Source organism: Lupinus angustifolius, unplaced genomic scaffold, assembly GCF_001865875.1.
Source record: "Lupinus angustifolius cultivar Tanjil unplaced genomic scaffold, LupAngTanjil_v1.0 Scaffold_1_306, whole genome shotgun sequence".
NCBI classification, from domain to species: Eukaryota; Viridiplantae; Streptophyta; class Magnoliopsida; order Fabales; family Fabaceae; genus Lupinus; species Lupinus angustifolius.
Window position 1 is genome coordinate 1 of NW_017715635.1, and position 17,311 is coordinate 17,311.

A 17,311-nucleotide genomic window follows, 5' to 3' on the forward strand; every position below is an offset into this window, starting at 1 on the left:
AAGAAGAATAATATTAGAGTTAAGGAGTTGAGGTTTCGATACTTCCTGTTGGTGGGTACTCCTATTTATAGGAGTAAGAGTTGACATTGGGTTCTTGGCTGGTGGTGCGACGCGTGGCCGACCAAAGGTGTTGTCGGGAGCTGCTTTTCCCGTGTCAGGCGGTCTGTAGGATCGTACACTGTGCCCTTCTTGTCTTCTAGCCTGTGGTTGGTTAGGCTCCCGTTCTGCAACCCGTCTGTCGTGCTGGCAGGTAGGTTGGTGGAGTACGGAAGGCATGCTGTCCCCTGGGTCAACTTTGGTGGTCCCAACAAGTGGGCCCACCTTGGCGTCTAAACATAAGACCTTTGGCTCGCCGGATAGGAACAGGTACCGTGAAGATGAAAGTAAAAATGATGCAGAGAAAATACCCGCACTTCAGACATGGGGGATACATTTCCAAACATTTTGGGAGTTGCAAGATGATCTTGATGTTAAGTACATTTATTTAAACAATGTCTTTGAAATGCTATATGCTTATGGGGTTGAAGCAGCCAGAGAGGCCATCATCAGGGACTTGACGCTTATTGCTGACTTTTATGACTCACTCAGGTGGATACGTCCAATGAGCAGAATGGGTAGCATACATCCCCTTTCATCAAAATGTGCTTTACGTTATCACTAAGTTTGAGAAATTAGTTATCACTAAATTTAATGAGTTTCATGACATGCACTTGAACCTATCACACAAATTATTAAGTTACAAAAACAGTTGACTCATTGTTAGCCTTCAAAGACACCCATGCTATGGTATAACAACAAAAATACTGTAAAAGTAGGAAAATCTCAAAAAAGAAAATTATAAATTTAGAGACATTCTATTTCTACTTGACTAATAATTGTTATGTTTATCTCTTTTTAAGCAAGATTTGAGGTTGAATCTTATGAATGAAAGATTGGTTGAAAGAATAACTACTTTCACTTATTATGGGTATTTTAGATGAATTCAACTTCTTTCAAGTACCGGAGAAACTAGTACTAGAATATGAGGATGAGATTTTTTTGAAGAATTTTTATTTTTTTTAATAGAAAATAACATATGACTATAACTGTTAAAAAAAATTGCCACATATCTTAATCAGATCCAGTACTAGACTCTCCCAAGAGAGGATCCCCACTCAATTTAGATATACAATATGGGAATTATTGTTATTAATATTTGTAAGGATAAGGATGTTCATATGATATAATAGTTCAATAAGTACTTTACCCGTTAAACTGCAAATAGGTAAAGTAAGATATAGATATATATTATACTAATATTAATTTTCAAAAATTAATAAATAATATGATAAATAATTTTATTTACATTGTTTGTTAAATATGTATAACTTAGTGGTAAACCATATTTTAGAAATATAGACAAAAGTAATGATTGAATGTCTAATGGTTCATAATAACATTTGGATAAAAAAAAATAAGTCACTTTAATATAAAATTTATAATTTTAAATGAAAACCAATCATATAATCAATACAATGTAAATGAGAATTGATCCATATATCTAAGTTTCACTAATATAATTGTACAGCCAATATAATTGATGTATCATTCTAACTAAACTGATCAATAGGATAAGGTTTTGATAACCCACTCAAATAATATATTTTTAAAAAGAAATCATTCACCTGAACCAATCAAACAAACGAAAACAAGCGGGAGGGACAAAAGTAATCCGTACAACCCAGTACCAATCGAAAACTTCCACGTCACCTATAATTGCAATAACTAATAAGAACCGAAGAGTTCCGGGTCCAAAAAACTCATTTGGTTTTTTATGCTCTGGTTGCAACAGTGTGAAGAGCGTGGTAGCAGCACTCGCTAGGGTTTCAAATTTTCAAACGAAAACGGTTTTCTCTTTCAACTCATTGATCGATATCATGGCAATAGGTAGGGCATTTGGATCATTTGCCGGAACAGCGCTGATGGCGGCGGCGAAGAAGACCACGGCCACGACGGCGACGGTGAAGACAACGGTGTCGAGCAGTGCGCGTCCGAGTAACAAGGCTGGGATACAGAAGGTGGTGCCGGTGTCCTCTGAGCTAGGCAAGTTCGTTGGCGCTTCTCAAGTTTCTCGAACCGATGCTGTTAAGAAAGTTTGGGAATACATCAAACTCCAGAATCTTCAGGTATTTAGTTTTCTTACTATTTGCTTGAACATGGTTTTAACTTTTGAATATTATTACGAGAATAGTTGTGTATGTGTTGGCTTACGGAAATTGTTTCTCTCGTTTTATTTCATTCCGTTACATTTTCACTCATAGTGGTCTCCATGGTTTAATTTTTAGCGTGTTTATGTTATGTTTGTGATAACGATGAAAACATGCAGCTGAGTTATGGTCCAATGTGATTGTGTAGATTACTGAACTTGTAATTTGTAAGCTATAGTTGTACTTGTAGACAGCAATATTAAACCTTGGTGTAGTATGTAAAGTGGCTTAACAGAGTTTTTCTTTTGCAGAATCATGCATTTTTATTTTATTTTTGGTCGAATCTGCATTTAACTTTTGAATAATATTAGTAGTATTGTTGCTGCAATTAGTGTCATGATTCGGTCCCTTAATATTTTTTGTTGGATTATGGAAACTGGTTTTTTTGTTTTCATTTCTCTATGTGTGCTATACATGGCCGGTCCTAAGTATGGAGAAAAGGTGAAAGTTATGTTCGGCACTCGACAATTAACATAATTTTTTTCCGAATCTCTGTGATATGGATCAAAGATCCCTAGTTGTTTCCATGGTTTGTGGTTATGTTGTGTTTACGATAACTACCTAAAATGCAGTCACAAGTACTGTGATGTGATAGTCAAAATCGATAAAACTATAATATATAGCCACAATTGTGCTTATGGTCTGCAATTTAAAACATTGGTTGTCTCTAATATTTATTACGCCATAACAGAGCTAGTGCTTGTTTTGCAGAATCCTGAAAATAAGAGGGAGATATTTTGTGATGCTAAATTGAAGACCATTTTCGATGGGAAAGATAAAGTAGGGTTCACTGAGATTGCTAGATTGCTTTCTAGCCATTTTACCAAATCAGGTTGATATTCACATGTTTTGGATCTGGACTCTTCTATGATGGTAGCTTAATCTACTACATTCACTAGACCTTTATATTGTATTGGTTTTTGTTATACATGGTTTGTGAATGTGACCTAATGAAACTTGGAAATTTGTAATATCAGACTTGATTTCAACGTAGTGTTATTTTGTCTCAACTTCTGCTTTCACATTCTTAGGATTATATGCGTATAAGTTTTATGTTTCTATTCCCTTTGTGTTCATCAATCATCACCTCATCTGAGTCCTCTTCCGACAAAAAATTGGTTTTGTTAAAAAGTTGATTCTTGTTCACATGTGCATTTGTTTATGTATTTCTTGGATCAAGAGAAAGTTTACATGGTTAAAGAAAACCACTACTTCAGACCCAAAACTTCTAAGCATACGTTATATCAATTAATGAACTTGGCAATTTACCATTTTACCACTTGAAATTTAGTTTCAGGCATATGAATTCTTCAAGTTATGATTCATCAGTTAACTTACTACAATTTTAAAGGCCATAATAACATCGTTCAGTCAGTGACTGATATGATGGGCGCTTTAAGACATGAAATACTGGTTTTGCATACCTTATTTTATTTGCTTAATATTACAATTAATTTAATAAAAAACACTTCAAGCACCATCTTATCTTTTTATTTAAATTTCATTGGAATAGAAATTTATGGAACGAAACAGTATAATTTGTCTATTTTGTTATACAAGTATTTTTTTGTGGGTACTCCAATAGTTGTATACCAAAATTGGTTTACAAGTATTACAGATTGACTACTTGAATTACAAAACTTTGAAGTTATTAGGATAACAATAGTTTATAATTTGTTCAATTTATAAATATTGTCTTCAAAATTTTAAGAAATCTTCAATGGTATATGTACTTATTTCGTAGTATTGCAATAGCTGTAGTACACAGAAGAAGATTTCAAAAAATGATGCTAAGGGAGTACAAGAAACAAGGAAAACCAAAGCTTTTGTTACACGATGGTACTGAAGATTTTTAGAAAGCATACAAATAATACAACAGACTCATGGCTCACTCACTAAATTCATGTTGGCTATTTGATCCATAATCAAATAACACAGTTATGATAATGATGACAAAGGCGTTCACTATTTTGGCATCCCTTAGGAAGAATAAGGACCAATAATCTTCTGATACTTTGTGGCTGCTCTAATCTAACAAGTTCTGCAATCCTTCTAAGAGCTGCAATGATTTGTTCAATGTTTATGGCTGTTCCTTCTCAACTTAGAATGTATTTGCTCATAATCATCACAATCAGATGAATAAGATCGCTGATATCTTCTCTTTTCACTTCTATGATATCCACCAGCCCCAGAATCCCTAGATGAATAACAATCTCTTTTCTTCCTCTGTTCATGTCCGTGATGTATAGAAGTACGGGAACATTTTTCTTTGATCTTTCTATCTTGATCGCCCCTTTCTACATCAGAATCTTCAGTTGAATATGAATGTGCATCTCTGCTCTTCGGACTTCCTTGGTAGCGATCAAAACCACAGTTTTTGCTGTGATTTTGAGAATCGCTAGGGGCTGTTGATGAGTACTTACGGCTGCTCCTTTTAACAATTGGTTGTCTTTCATGATCAGAATCATCTGATGAATAAGAATGCTCATCTTTACTCTTGCGGTTTCCACGAGCAGCAGGACTAAAATCCTCAGATGAATAAGAATGTCTTTTTCTACTACGTTTCTTCTTATGCTTATGCCTACTCTTCCTACTTTGATCGTCTATATCGCAGTCAGAATCTTTGGATGAATAGTAATGCTTACCACCATTCTTGTGACTTCCTCCGTACTCATCAGGGTCGGAATCATCGGATGTAAAAGAATGCAGTTGTCTGCCATGTTTATACCTACCATGCTTAGCTCGGTCAGAACCTTTTGACGAAAATGGGTGCTCTCGTTTAGTCTTTCTACTTCGATCAACCTTTCTGCTGTCAGAATCTTCTGATGAATAAGAACTAGTATGTCTGCTTTTTCTTCGATCCTTTTCAAAATCTGAGGTGTCCGATGAACTTGACTTAGCATAGTTTTGGTTCTTATTAATCACCTTAACCTTCTTTTTCTTTGAATTCCTCTCTCCATCATCAGAAGAACTTTCACTTTCTGAATGTACTTGATGCTGCTTTTTGCGCTTGCTCTTTTTCGACTTCTTAGGTTTCTTAACAAAGTTGGTCAGCAACTCAGGCATATCACCCATACTGAGAAAACCTGCAAAAATAGACAACAGTTATGATTGACTTGGACAAGCATCTAAGACTTGAGGCCTACAAAAAATTAGTTACTAAACTAAGAGCTGCAAGCAGATACCTCCATACTCATCAAATATGTCCTCAGCAACTATCTGTTGATTGGGATCATCTGGTTTGAATCCTCCACGAGGAGGACTAATTCCTGGCTTCTGTTTGAGTTCCCATTTTAGAGGCTGCATCATTTGCAAACCAACACGATAAAATATCATACATAAGCTTAAAAAATTTACAATATCCTGATATATGTAGTATATACCAATATTTGCTATTTTGCAAGCCTGTCATGTAAAGCAGAATATCATTTCTATTGAAATTTTCTAAAGGAACCTGTCTTAGTAGAAGTAGTTATGTACGATTACATGTATAACAACATAAAATAAAATTAGGGTGAATATCTAAAGATTAACTTCACATTGTTCTTCACCATTGTTATTGTCATCACTAACTATGTTTGATCTAACCTCGCCTTTTTAACATCTAATTTAAAATGGTTGTGTCCATGGCATATCCCTATGTTGGAGCCAAAAAACATCTTTTTAATTGGACATGTTTCGGACATGTGTCGTCCACAGTTGTGTTGGACAATGTACCAAATGGTGTGTCCATGATTTAATTGCTTGCATAAATTATCTCAAATTCAATAATTGGTTGCAACTTGCAAGTCAATTCAGGTCCAAAAGATCTTAAACAGCTCAGACATTGAGATGGAGATAAAGAAAGACAGACAGAAATGGCAATCTTGCAATTGCAATTCTCATCAAGTGTAAACCAGTTTATGAAGATGCAAGAAATTTCACTATGAGCTATAGTATTCTTTTATAAGAAACTTATGATAAACGTAATTCAATTTTGCAATTTAGAGGCTTCAGGGAGCCGAGTTGAAATGCAGTGTATTAATCATTGAATGGAAGGATGAAGAAATGAAATAATAGCAAATAACATTCATATTCAGACAAGCAAATTTTGTAGAGAAAAAAGTTCAAAATTTAGTTTTGGTTCCTATATGTGACTTACTTTCATTTTGGTCCCTGGTAGGTTTGTACAAAATAACTTTTAATTTAATCCCCTTTAAGTATAATCATTATTAATTTGGTTCTAGTCACTTGTCATCCTAAAACTGTCACTGTGAGTATACATAAGGACCAAATTTCCCTGAAGTATCGGGGCAAAATTAAAAAATGAATATAGGGATAGGGATAAAAAATATAATCTATATTTTTGGTTCTTATGCGTGACACCCATCTCCAATTTGGTTCCTACACTTCACCATGTTATAACTCCAATAGTGTTAGTGTCTTACAGTGGCAACTAGCCATGGGACCAAATTGAAGACGACTATATATAGAGGGATTATCTTGCAAACAATTTTTTTGTACAGGAACCAAATTGAAAATGAGTTACTTTTAGTTTTAGGGGTAAAAAAACATTTAACTACACACAATAATAATTAATTAAACCAATATCTATAAATACATTAGGGTACTATCCACAGTGTCAAAACTCAAATTTAAATTTACCATGCACATATGCAATTGTTCAATAGAAGGAGTAACCGACCTCAGTATTTTCTGTGTGGGCAAGGATAGCATTCAAGGGGTCATCCCTTTTCAATCTGCTCTGTTCACTAGGCATTATAGCATCCTTTAAGGGACATTCGCGATCACCACTCTGGTGACCATAGGTCCCACATCTTAAACATTTTACATTGCGGACTTCAACTCCAAAAGGTTTAGCTCTGCCAGCAACTCCTGTTTCTAGCCTAAAAGCCATTCAAGTTACTTCAGGTATAATTAAATAGGTTCACAGTGGCATCTTTACAGCAATAATTTAAACATGAAATATACACAGCCAAGTCAAAGTGTAGAGCAATTAATAAAATTTGTGGCAATCAGGCAGGATTTAACAATAGGTCAATTACCAACCAAAACAACCACAGAAAAATTCCCCTCTTCCCCAAGAGAGCAATACCCAAAGCAGGCTTGAAACCGTGGTTTCAAAATCCACAGCTATACTTAGAAGGAGGATTATAGAATATCTTCCTATATTGAACCTAACACCTCCAAAAAGTTTCTTTCAACAAAGGGCAGAGTATTCCAATTAAGAGAGGACTGAGGACTTTGCAAATTTTCAAGATATAAGAAAGGATGTATAATTTGTATAAGGTTAGAGTAATTTACTGTTATTTTTATCATTAAAATTAAAAAAATATATAACTCTTCACCATTGGACATGATGTAGAAATGATGTCTGACTCAAGGTTGGTACTATTTCTCCAACAATTCCATTTAATCGTTCAACTTGAAGTTGTTATAACATTCAACATAATAGCAAGCCAACTATCCAGGTAAAGTAATAACAAAATTCTTACACTTTAACCGGGTTATGCTGTCATAATCTTTGGTAACCATTGTGGTCTTACATTTACAATACGAAATAGAAACATTAGATTTGAGAGCCAGTATTTTAGTTAGGACTATCAATAGAGATGGGAAAAATCTGCTTCTGCCGTGACCAGAAGAAGGAAAACAGCCCACTTCTGATTTGCAAAACCAATCAACCCACAACTAAATTGACAGGTAGCATATCATTAGCAAGTTTTTTATATCACATTCATTTTGACACCAGAAGTAACCAATCTTCCTATGCTACGATAAAATCTAATCCACAATCCTTGGAATGCTAGTATATGCACAGGTTGGCTTAAAAAATTAACACAAAGCACACAAAAATAACACTAAATGAAATACCTTGGTGCATTTTTTAGAACATCGAAATCTTCTTCAGTCGGTAGAGGACGGCCAAAAACATCTCTTGGCCTCCGTTTTTTCTTATCTTCACTCAAATGGTCATTACCATGCACGGAATTTGGTGGCCTACAAGGCAAGCAAACCATGAATTCATTAACATATAGAGTAATCTCATAAGTCATACTGTCATATACATATTCAATCAACCATGAAATGAAAAAAACAGCTATGAAGTACTGTCATAAGGCATAATTGAAAACAAACAGAAACAAAAACAAGGTGACAAAGAGTACATCGAAGAGGAGGGTCCATCAGCAGCAGAATTTGATTCTTGAATCCCTTTACTGATATCCTCCTTTCTCTTCTCTTCAGCCAACTCAGCAGCTTTGGCACTTTCGGCGTTGTAACCGGGAGGACGAACATACATAAAGCTAACAGCTTGCATCAACTCCACCTATACACAATCAAACACGCCCAGGATTCAGTTCAATCAGTACAATCACGGAACATAAAGTAAGAGCATCCAGGTTCAAACCCTGGCAGTTGCACAATTTCTAAACAAAAACTCTACCTATAAAAAAACCCAACAATAAAATCTAAACAAAACTCGAACCCAGTAAATGAAATGAAGAAATAATAAAAGGGTAGGGCTCAAAATGACACCTTTTCTTTCTCCTTCTTGGAGATGAGAGCAGTTTGGCGAAAGAACTCTTGCTCCTGAGCATACTGCAAAATCGAAGAGAGAATTACAGTGAAATCGAACAGAAATTGGAATTGTACGAATTGAATTAAGGAGAGGATAGTTACCTCGCGAGCCACCTCATCGGAGCGGCGTTCACGAGTGGCGTGGGTTTGTTCGGCGATCCACTTGCGGCGTTGATTAGGGTAAGAGAGAGGGTGCCATGGCTTCTGGTTAAGAAAAGAGTGGCTCCAAGCGGTGCCAGATTTGTTCTTGTAATCAACCTCGCCGCTGCCTTTGTCGTCGGAGAATCTCTTGCTCAGCCTTATGCCACCTTCCTCACCCTCCATCGTTCTCTCTCTTCCTCTCTTTGCTCCTTCTCCAGATTAAACGGTGTCGGATGCTCTGGGCCCGGGCCCGGGCCCGAAATTGTATGGTCCTTATTTTTTAATTTTCGCAAGCCCTACTATTTTGTTGTTAAACCCAAAAGAATGAAACTTACTGGAATATTAAGGAGTTTTTTTAGGTATTTGTTTAAATATTAAAAAAAAAGTAATTTTGTATGGACAAGTGTTATGTTTAACATTTCAAGAAGCCTTTGTTAGATTTTTAACATTGACTTGTACTTTTTGAAAAATGCTATTTTTGGTATAACCATATTATTCTCTATGTGGATAATGAATTGATCTATTTTAGGATGTGTTTCTTAATGACATAATGATTCAGTGACTCTTATACGACTAAATTAACAGTTCTTATCGCACTTGTTAATTGTTAATACAATCCTAAAACTTATATAGGCATATCAATCAATACCTAAATAAAATACAAATTTAACGCAATTTTTCTTCTTCTAGGGAGTTTATGAATGCACCTTTTATTCTTTAGTAAATGTCTTTGAACATGTCTCGTTGGAGGACTTCTTTGCAAATATTGTTTTTTAGGAAAATTGGGTCTCGTTACCCTTTTTTTCTGCGAAGTTAACCTTTTGATGATATACTTACATACCGTAGCATAGATATCAATTTCCTTATATTTAAGTCATTAGTTACAACCACTTAGTATATCTGCAGTATGTTGAAAAAGTAGATAAAGATTAATTATGTTAATGTCTCATTCTCTATCTCATGATAATCAGATTTTAATAAATAATATAAAAATATTAGTTTTTGTTTTCAAAAGTTTTCTTTTTATTTATACTAGTGTGTTGACAGACACTCTCGTGTCTCTCAACCTATTTTCCTATTGTTTATAATGTATAATTTATATGCTATAAATATCAAATATAATAATTTTATGTTAGATATTATAATTTGGAGTTGAACGTGTTTGATTGAGGTTATTATTCAATTCTATTATTTAAAAATTGAACATTCAAATAATTGAATCACTTACCATTATCTTTATAGGTCATTTTCCTTTATGAAATTATACATGTACCTTAGATATCTATATTCAATCAATACAATAATTTGACTTAAATGAAGCAGTAGTTGAATTATATATTTATATTTGTACTTGAGTGGTTATACCGGATATGTGGTTTATTGAATGTGTTTAATAGAAGTATTAATCTCTATTAAACAATTATCTTATTGAATCTATTTTATAATTTAGTATAGAATTATATGTTTTTTACGGTCCTAATCAATTGAGTATTGTATAGATAAATTAAAATATATCAATTAAAAATAACCATAAAAACAAATTAAAAGTTTCAATCTCAATTCAATTAGAAAAGTTATTATATGAAACAAAATTAGTTGATCTAACTAATCCTCACTCATTGATCATGCATTAATGAGATATTTAATCAATTTCTTATTTACTCCATATCAATGGTACATATGAAAAGAAAGGATTGGTAGCATGTAATAGTAACTCATAGTCTTTTAGTTTTCCAACCATATATATAATAATTAACAATTATTTACAATTTAATTTTCATTGGAACATAAAATAGTAATGAAAACATGAGATTTAGAAGGAGCTCATATTATTTCTATTATAAATAATGGTTGTTTCCATACCAACAAATATATAGTTTTGACTTTATAACTTACTATATAGAATTATATATACTTTATGATATTAGTTATCTTTCAATTGATTATGTATATTTTTTACATCCATCAAATGTAGTAAAACATATGAATGAATAAGACCACACCTTCTACCCAAAATTATGGGATGGTTTTATTTGGAAACAACCATATATAAAAACATTATTGAGTAAATTGTAAGTGATTAGTATACTTTTATCACATTTTTCATAACATGATTTTTTGGTGCTAACTCATATTCCAAATAAGTTATGTACCCAAAAAATATTCCAAATAAGTTAAATTAACAATTATCTTTCCAAATCACATATGTTATTTACTTTGCATAGAAGAAACAAAGATAAATAGTAAGCATGTAAGAGTTATATTAAAAACTAAAATAATAAATATCATTCAATAAGATGAAATTGTAAAATTTACCGCTGTTAAATGTAGATAAATTAATTAGCAATTAAGTTAATAAAGATTGCAAAGTTCTAATTAGCATCAATGTGGGTCAGTAAAAATTCTATTATAACCAATTATAAAAAAGTCAGTTGACTCACTGGACTTGTGAGCTTTTGAAGTGGCGCCCAACAACAAAAAAATCAATTGAATATTTTTTTTGTTATACTACCAATTACAACACTAAAGTAGAATGCCAATGCATCATTTGTGTTGATTGAAACATCTTCTCTTTTGATTCAAGGAGTATTATTCTAACAACTCCACTTCCTGGATGAACAACACATTTTAACAATTAACCAATGTAACAACATAACTTCATTAACATAAAGTACAAAATAAAAGAGATTGGCGAACATTTATTTATTGTATTCATTCATGGAATATATTGTATTACCATGAAATGTAGTTATTGTTAAGTCTCTTCTTTGAAAGAAAAAAGAAATACCTGAAAATTGGAAGAGAAAGATAATTGAGAATAAAAATGGGAAATGATAGTAGTGGGTAACATTATATTTTTGCAGCACCTTTGGTGCATTGCTTTGTCTTTTTTAGAAATACCATCCTAAAATAATATAGTGGAAAGAACAATAACTAAAGATGTGTTATACTTTTAAATTATATAATTTAGGTAACAATTTCTTTGAATGTGGTAGTTTTTGAAAATGATTTAATATGTATACACTGACAGTGTAAGTGATTTTTACACTGTCAGCAAATCCTCACCATTCATATGTTTGCTAGTACTGACTTTCAAACAACAAAAGTATTATAAATCAATGGTGGATGATGTGCTGACAGTGTAAAAAACTTTACACTGTCAGCATAGATTTTAAACTCTTTTGAAAAAGTTGCAGTTTTTTTTAAATTAATTCAAATAGGAATTTTTAACGGTTCTAAAAAAATGTGGTTACAAAGTAATAAAGATGATATTTTTTGAAAACTAAGTAATAATGTGAATGAAGAGAACATTGTGTATATAGTTTTTTGGTAGAAAATAGAAAATAATGAGGATAAAATAGGAACTATAAATTACACCATAAATAATTAGTTATTTATGCTTTTGCTTTATAAGTAGTATTGAAGTATAGATTATTTGAAAACATGGGTTCTCTCTTGCAAAGTAGCATTACTCGCATTGACTTCTCAATCTGAGAATAAAACCCTTGTAAGGTCCCATTCACATGTAAAAAGTCTATGAACTAAATTCCTGTGGTGAAATCTGGTGGTATCTGATTCCCAAACCAAATTTCGAATCCATTTTGATTACTTTTGAGTTTTGACCAAATTGTTGTTCAAGTTACATTCCTCAACTTTGTTTATTCTTTGTACTTATAATGTCGGAAATCAGAAAGCATATTTAACTCTCATGTTTGCAACTTTGCATTTATTTTCTTTGTGCTAAGGTCGTGACATTGCATTTGCACCTCTTGGACCACATCTAGAAAATCTCTTGGTTTCACAATTGCACATAATGGATTCATCAAGGAGTTTTATGTTTACTAAGTAGCTTCAAATTCAAGAGTGAATTAATTGAGTTTTACAGGGAGTTCTTAAAAACTTAGCAAAACTAGATTTTTTTGCTACGTAAACAAATATTTCAATTCCTGTGAGCAAGCCTGAAACCCTAAAGGGATTAATTCTTTACCTAAAAATAAGATATAATTTTGTTACTACCAAAATTAAAGAACAATAAGTAAAAGAAATAGGGAAGAGAAATGCAAACTAACTTTAATACAGTTGAAATACTCAACAAATGTACCAATAAAAAAAATGACTCAATAAGATTTCGATTATATTCAACCTTTTAACCTTAAACCTTGCAATGTAGGGGCGAAAATACATTATATTACTATTTGTAGGCCTAAATATGCTTTGCAGTGTGTCACATGAGTCAAACCTATTTGTTTTAGATTCTTAGGCTCACGTGACAAAACACAATGCAGGCCTATGCCTATTTACACAAAGACTAATCACTAATCTAACCTACTTCAACCGCTAGTCGTTAACAATTTAGTCCTCTATTGAAAGATGAAATGAATGGATTTTATTAAACTAGATATTTGTCTAATAATGTAAGCTCAACTGGATGTCAAGGTTGAGAGTTCGATTTTTGGAAGTGACATTTGTTGGGAAGTAGAACTACATACTCCAATAAGGATTAGTTCCTTAGGCGAGGTGAGCCGTACAAAAAAATAATAGATTTTAAACTTTTGAAGTCTTGGATTGGTTCAAGATGTCCAAGTTTGAATACTCAAATGTGTGTAAAAAATGAATTATTCTGGTTCTTTTTTTTTGGTGCTCAAATTAGGATCTATCTAAGGAAGTTTAGGGTCTGGAAATATAGGCTCTAAGTTATTAAACTTATGCTTCAAAAGATTCACTTCCTTAACTTTGTTGAGTTATTAAACCACCATGGGAAGCATGATCTTAGATTAATCAAGTGTTATATAATTATGTTCGTTTGGTGAAGTCAATGTTAACCTGACATTTCTCAAATAATAATCATATATTGCTTCTTTGTTGGTCACACACACATAAACTATACATTGTATATTTTATTTTCCTTCTCCAAATTTACATGATTTCATGTAGCTTATCTATGAACCTGTTTAATTTGAGTGAAATAATACATAGTTGCCTCATAACAATTTATTGACAAGCAGATTGAGATATCTTCAGATCTTATAGGTCACTATTGCCTTTTTATAAAATTATTTTGATAAATGTCATCTCTAGTTATAAATTATGCATGGAGATATGGAACAACAAAGTTTTGGTTTCAAAGGCTGCAAAATGATCCACAATTTTATTGGATAGTAATGTCAGGTCACTATCTATAACCTTCTCTGAAGATAAGAATGCAAAATGTTATGTTCCTTGATTCATATCATGTAGCATAGCATTTGAACTGTTTACATTTATTCTGAGGTAGATTTTGGAGTTAGTATTATCTAAAACTGTGAAAATGGAAATAGAAAAATCTTGTACATCCATCTTAAGTCTAACATTCTAATATTATTCCTCAGTTGAATTAGTACAAAAACTATTTTAGTTTCGCTTGCAATGTGTATGAGTTTCGCGAGTATTTCGATCTACCTAATTCTTCGCAGTGCTAAATAAGCGACTAGTCGATAACCGACCAACATTAGTGCCATAATGGACACATCAACCCAGACATGATTCAAACCAGTTGATTTTATAGGAGGAAAATCTACAACCTTGCACAAGACCCCTTCTGAGCATTCATAATAATCATTTTCTTTGTACTGGACACCAAGAAGTAGCTTGTAACAGTAGTAGCTGTAGCTCAAGTACTTAAGCCATACTATGAAGGGAGGAATGTGTTGTATATAGTATCCTCCAGCAATGAGAAATACAAAGGATGTCACAGAAGCTAGAGTAGTGGCTTGTTTAATATCCATCAAGATAGCACCAAATGCTAAGCCAAGACTTTGAGAGACAACAACACTGTAAAGAACCACAAGAAGAGAAAGGATAAAAGTCATAGGATCAGGTTTAAGCCCTCCCATCCAATAGATTATGCAGACGAATGCTGTTGGAAGTGCAAGCTCAAGTGGCAAGTCTCCTATTGTTCTAGCTAGAAAGTAGGACGAAAGGCGGTACATTCCCGATGACCGTTCCTTGATCAGCATTCGCCTCTCTTGTGGAAATGTGAAAACTGCATTGTAAAGAGGGTAGAATCCCCAGAAAACTGAGAAGAAAAAGATCAAGCCTACCTGCATTACAAATAAAACCTCATATTAGTCCCTCTTAAGGATATAACATAAAGAATATTAATCATGGTTTATATTTCTTAGAGTTCAGGAAGCAGTGAATTGAAACTTAAAATGGTGCGATGTTGACATGGATGTTGGAAGGACATGACAAGTTGTCAAATTAAAGGGCTAATTATATAACCATAACCTTTTTCAGTTAGTCGATGTCATTATCAGTTATCATCAACTAAAAGAAGATAAACTCGAAGCGATTGTTACCCGGTCTTGAATGTGTGATTCTGGTGTATGCCACCACAGAAGTCCACCAAGGAAAGCGACACTTATAACTTGGAATATTCTTAGCCTGTTGAAGGCTTCGTGCCTTCGCTCCCTCACTCCCCTTTGTAATAGTACCTTGAACTGATACCACCAGCTTGTGCACCACTGCTGATGTTTTATGTGATTCCCTGCATCAATTTATCAATAATGGTCAGTGATATTAATAACAAACCAGTAACTTTTTCTTCAATTGTTTTTCGCTTAAAGATAGAAGACCTACTTGTGCAAGCATCCTTTGAGATATTGTAATTGTTCTCTTCCAGGCTGGTAAGCTCAACTTTCATCCTTGTAGCTATGTCCTTGTCATAAGCAGATATGAGAGCTTCTCTTATCACCTTCTTTTCCTGTTCCACGCTCTCGCTTTGTTCAGTTGCGTGCTTTGAGTCCGGGGCAATCCCTGCAATTTTTCATTATTGTCATGACATTGTTAGTATTGCTTACTTCAAAATAATACTCTTGATATTGGACTGTGCATAATTGAAATTAAAGTGATACATATATGGTTCTCTCTAAATTAACCTAAGGTTCCTTTAGAGTTTACCATGATAAATTTCTAGAACTTTTCATAAAGAAACAAAGCTTCCACTTTTCAAAGTCCATTGATTTATAACTTTAGTATCATTGGATTAAAATGAAAGTTCAATCAAATGATTACTTACCATTGGCAAGATCAAGCAAGAGATCAGCAGGGTTGACAGTAACACAAGTAGAAAAACCAACTGATGAAAAGTAGTCTAAGGCAGTTGAAGCCGGACCGTAATAGATAGGACACCCTTCAGAGATCAAGACCACCTTATCGAACATATAGTAGAGGCGGCTAGAGGGTTGATGAATGGTGGTGATAACCGTTCTACCACCACTAGCGAGCCGTTTGATTGTTCTGAGGATCCTTAGAGCTGTGGTGGAATCCAAACCTGAAGTAGGCTCATCCAGCAACAATAGACTTGGATTTATGAGCATTTCTTGGCCTATGCTCACTCTCTTTTTCTCACCACCTGATATTCCTCTAAACAGTGGCCCACCAATCATGCTGCTCCTGCACTTAGTGAGTCCTAGTTCAGCAATAACTCTCTCTACATGCTGAACTTTTTCATCTCTTGTTATGCTGTTAGGAAGCCTTAGAAGTGCAGTGAACACTAGAGTTTCAGTGACAGTGAGATGAGGGTATAGCACATCATCCTGAGTCACAAAACCTGTTCTTCTTTTTATAGAACTTGAGAAAGGATTATTGTTGTATGTGATCTTTCCTGATATTTTACCTCCGAGTCGGCCTCCGAGAGCCGTGAGAAGTGTGGTCTTGCCACTCCCTGATGGCCCAAGCATAGCAAGTATTTCTCCTGGACATACCACACCTGACATCCCATTCAATATGGTCTTCTCTTTGCAAGTCCATTTGCTACCCCAACATGCTCCTTTCTGCTCTAGTTTTACTTTGTACACCAATTCCTCAAACTACAAACCAAAAACAGAACACATGCCAAAACATTAGTCACAAAATATATATCCCATGAATGTATTTACATGGTCCTGTCTTAGAAACAATTCAAAGAATCAATGTAAGTGTGACATACACCATTGAGTGAAACAAACATTGTTTTTGGCCTTTTACTAAAGGGAATTAAAATTACCTTCAAGGTTATAGGGAACATAGTGAGTTTTGTTAAAGATTGTTCATTGGGCTCAGTGAGCTCTGGTGGTTCTTCCATAGAGTGACTATTATTGGAATCTTGTAGTTTTGGTGCTATGCATTTTTGTGGCATGGCTAAAGAAATGAGATATTTGCAGTCTTTTGATTTTGGTGGTAGATTGTTATGGTTGGAGGATAAGAGAAGCAAAGAAGTTCCTTTTAACTTGATTTCCTAATGTGTTGTGAGGAGCAGCACATGAATATATAGCACTAGACTAGAATGTTCACTGTTTTATCAATGGTTACTTAAGCCACCCTTG

General features: G+C 33.8%; 3 protein-coding genes across 5 annotated transcripts; 1 reads left to right on the forward strand and 2 right to left on the reverse strand.

Annotated features, from left to right (window-relative positions):
- Positions 1-1,790: 1,790 nt before the first annotated feature.
- Positions 1,791-3,361, forward strand: LOC109336896 (upstream activation factor subunit UAF30-like). The gene is made up of 2 exons (XM_019573723.1): positions 1,791-2,165; positions 2,958-3,361. Exons 1-2 carry the CDS (start codon positions 1,917-1,919, stop codon positions 3,081-3,083), a joined length of 375 nt encoding a protein of 124 aa, XP_019429268.1. The 5' UTR covers positions 1,791-1,916; the 3' UTR covers positions 3,084-3,361.
- Positions 3,362-4,037: 676 nt separating this feature from the next.
- LOC109336897 (uncharacterized zinc finger CCHC domain-containing protein At4g19190) lies at positions 4,038-9,192 on the reverse strand. 2 transcript variants are annotated; one of them, XM_019573725.1, is made up of 8 exons: positions 8,928-9,192; positions 8,784-8,846; positions 8,414-8,574; positions 8,121-8,246; positions 6,931-7,132; positions 5,432-5,546; positions 4,963-5,332; positions 4,038-4,932 (listed from the first exon to the last, which is right to left on the reverse strand). In XM_019573725.1, exons 1-8 carry the CDS (start codon positions 9,147-9,149, stop codon positions 4,320-4,322), a joined length of 1,872 nt encoding a protein of 623 aa, XP_019429270.1. In that variant the 5' UTR covers positions 9,150-9,192; the 3' UTR covers positions 4,038-4,319. The 2 variants fall into 2 exon arrangements, with proteins under 2 accessions (XP_019429270.1, XP_019429269.1); XM_019573724.1 differs by having other exon boundaries at positions 4,038-5,332; positions 8,928-9,191.
- Positions 9,193-14,232: 5,040 nt separating this feature from the next.
- Positions 14,233-17,279, reverse strand: LOC109336895 (ABC transporter G family member 14-like). Of its 2 annotated transcripts, none has more exons than XM_019573721.1 (5): positions 16,993-17,279; positions 16,024-16,816; positions 15,585-15,761; positions 15,305-15,495; positions 14,233-15,046 (listed from the first exon to the last, which is right to left on the reverse strand). In XM_019573721.1, exons 1-5 carry the CDS (start codon positions 17,122-17,124, stop codon positions 14,402-14,404), a joined length of 1,938 nt encoding a protein of 645 aa, XP_019429266.1. In that variant the 5' UTR covers positions 17,125-17,279; the 3' UTR covers positions 14,233-14,401. The 2 variants fall into 2 exon arrangements, with proteins under 2 accessions (XP_019429266.1, XP_019429267.1); XM_019573722.1 differs by having other exon boundaries at positions 15,305-15,492; positions 16,993-17,265.
- Positions 17,280-17,311: the final 32 nt, after the last annotated feature.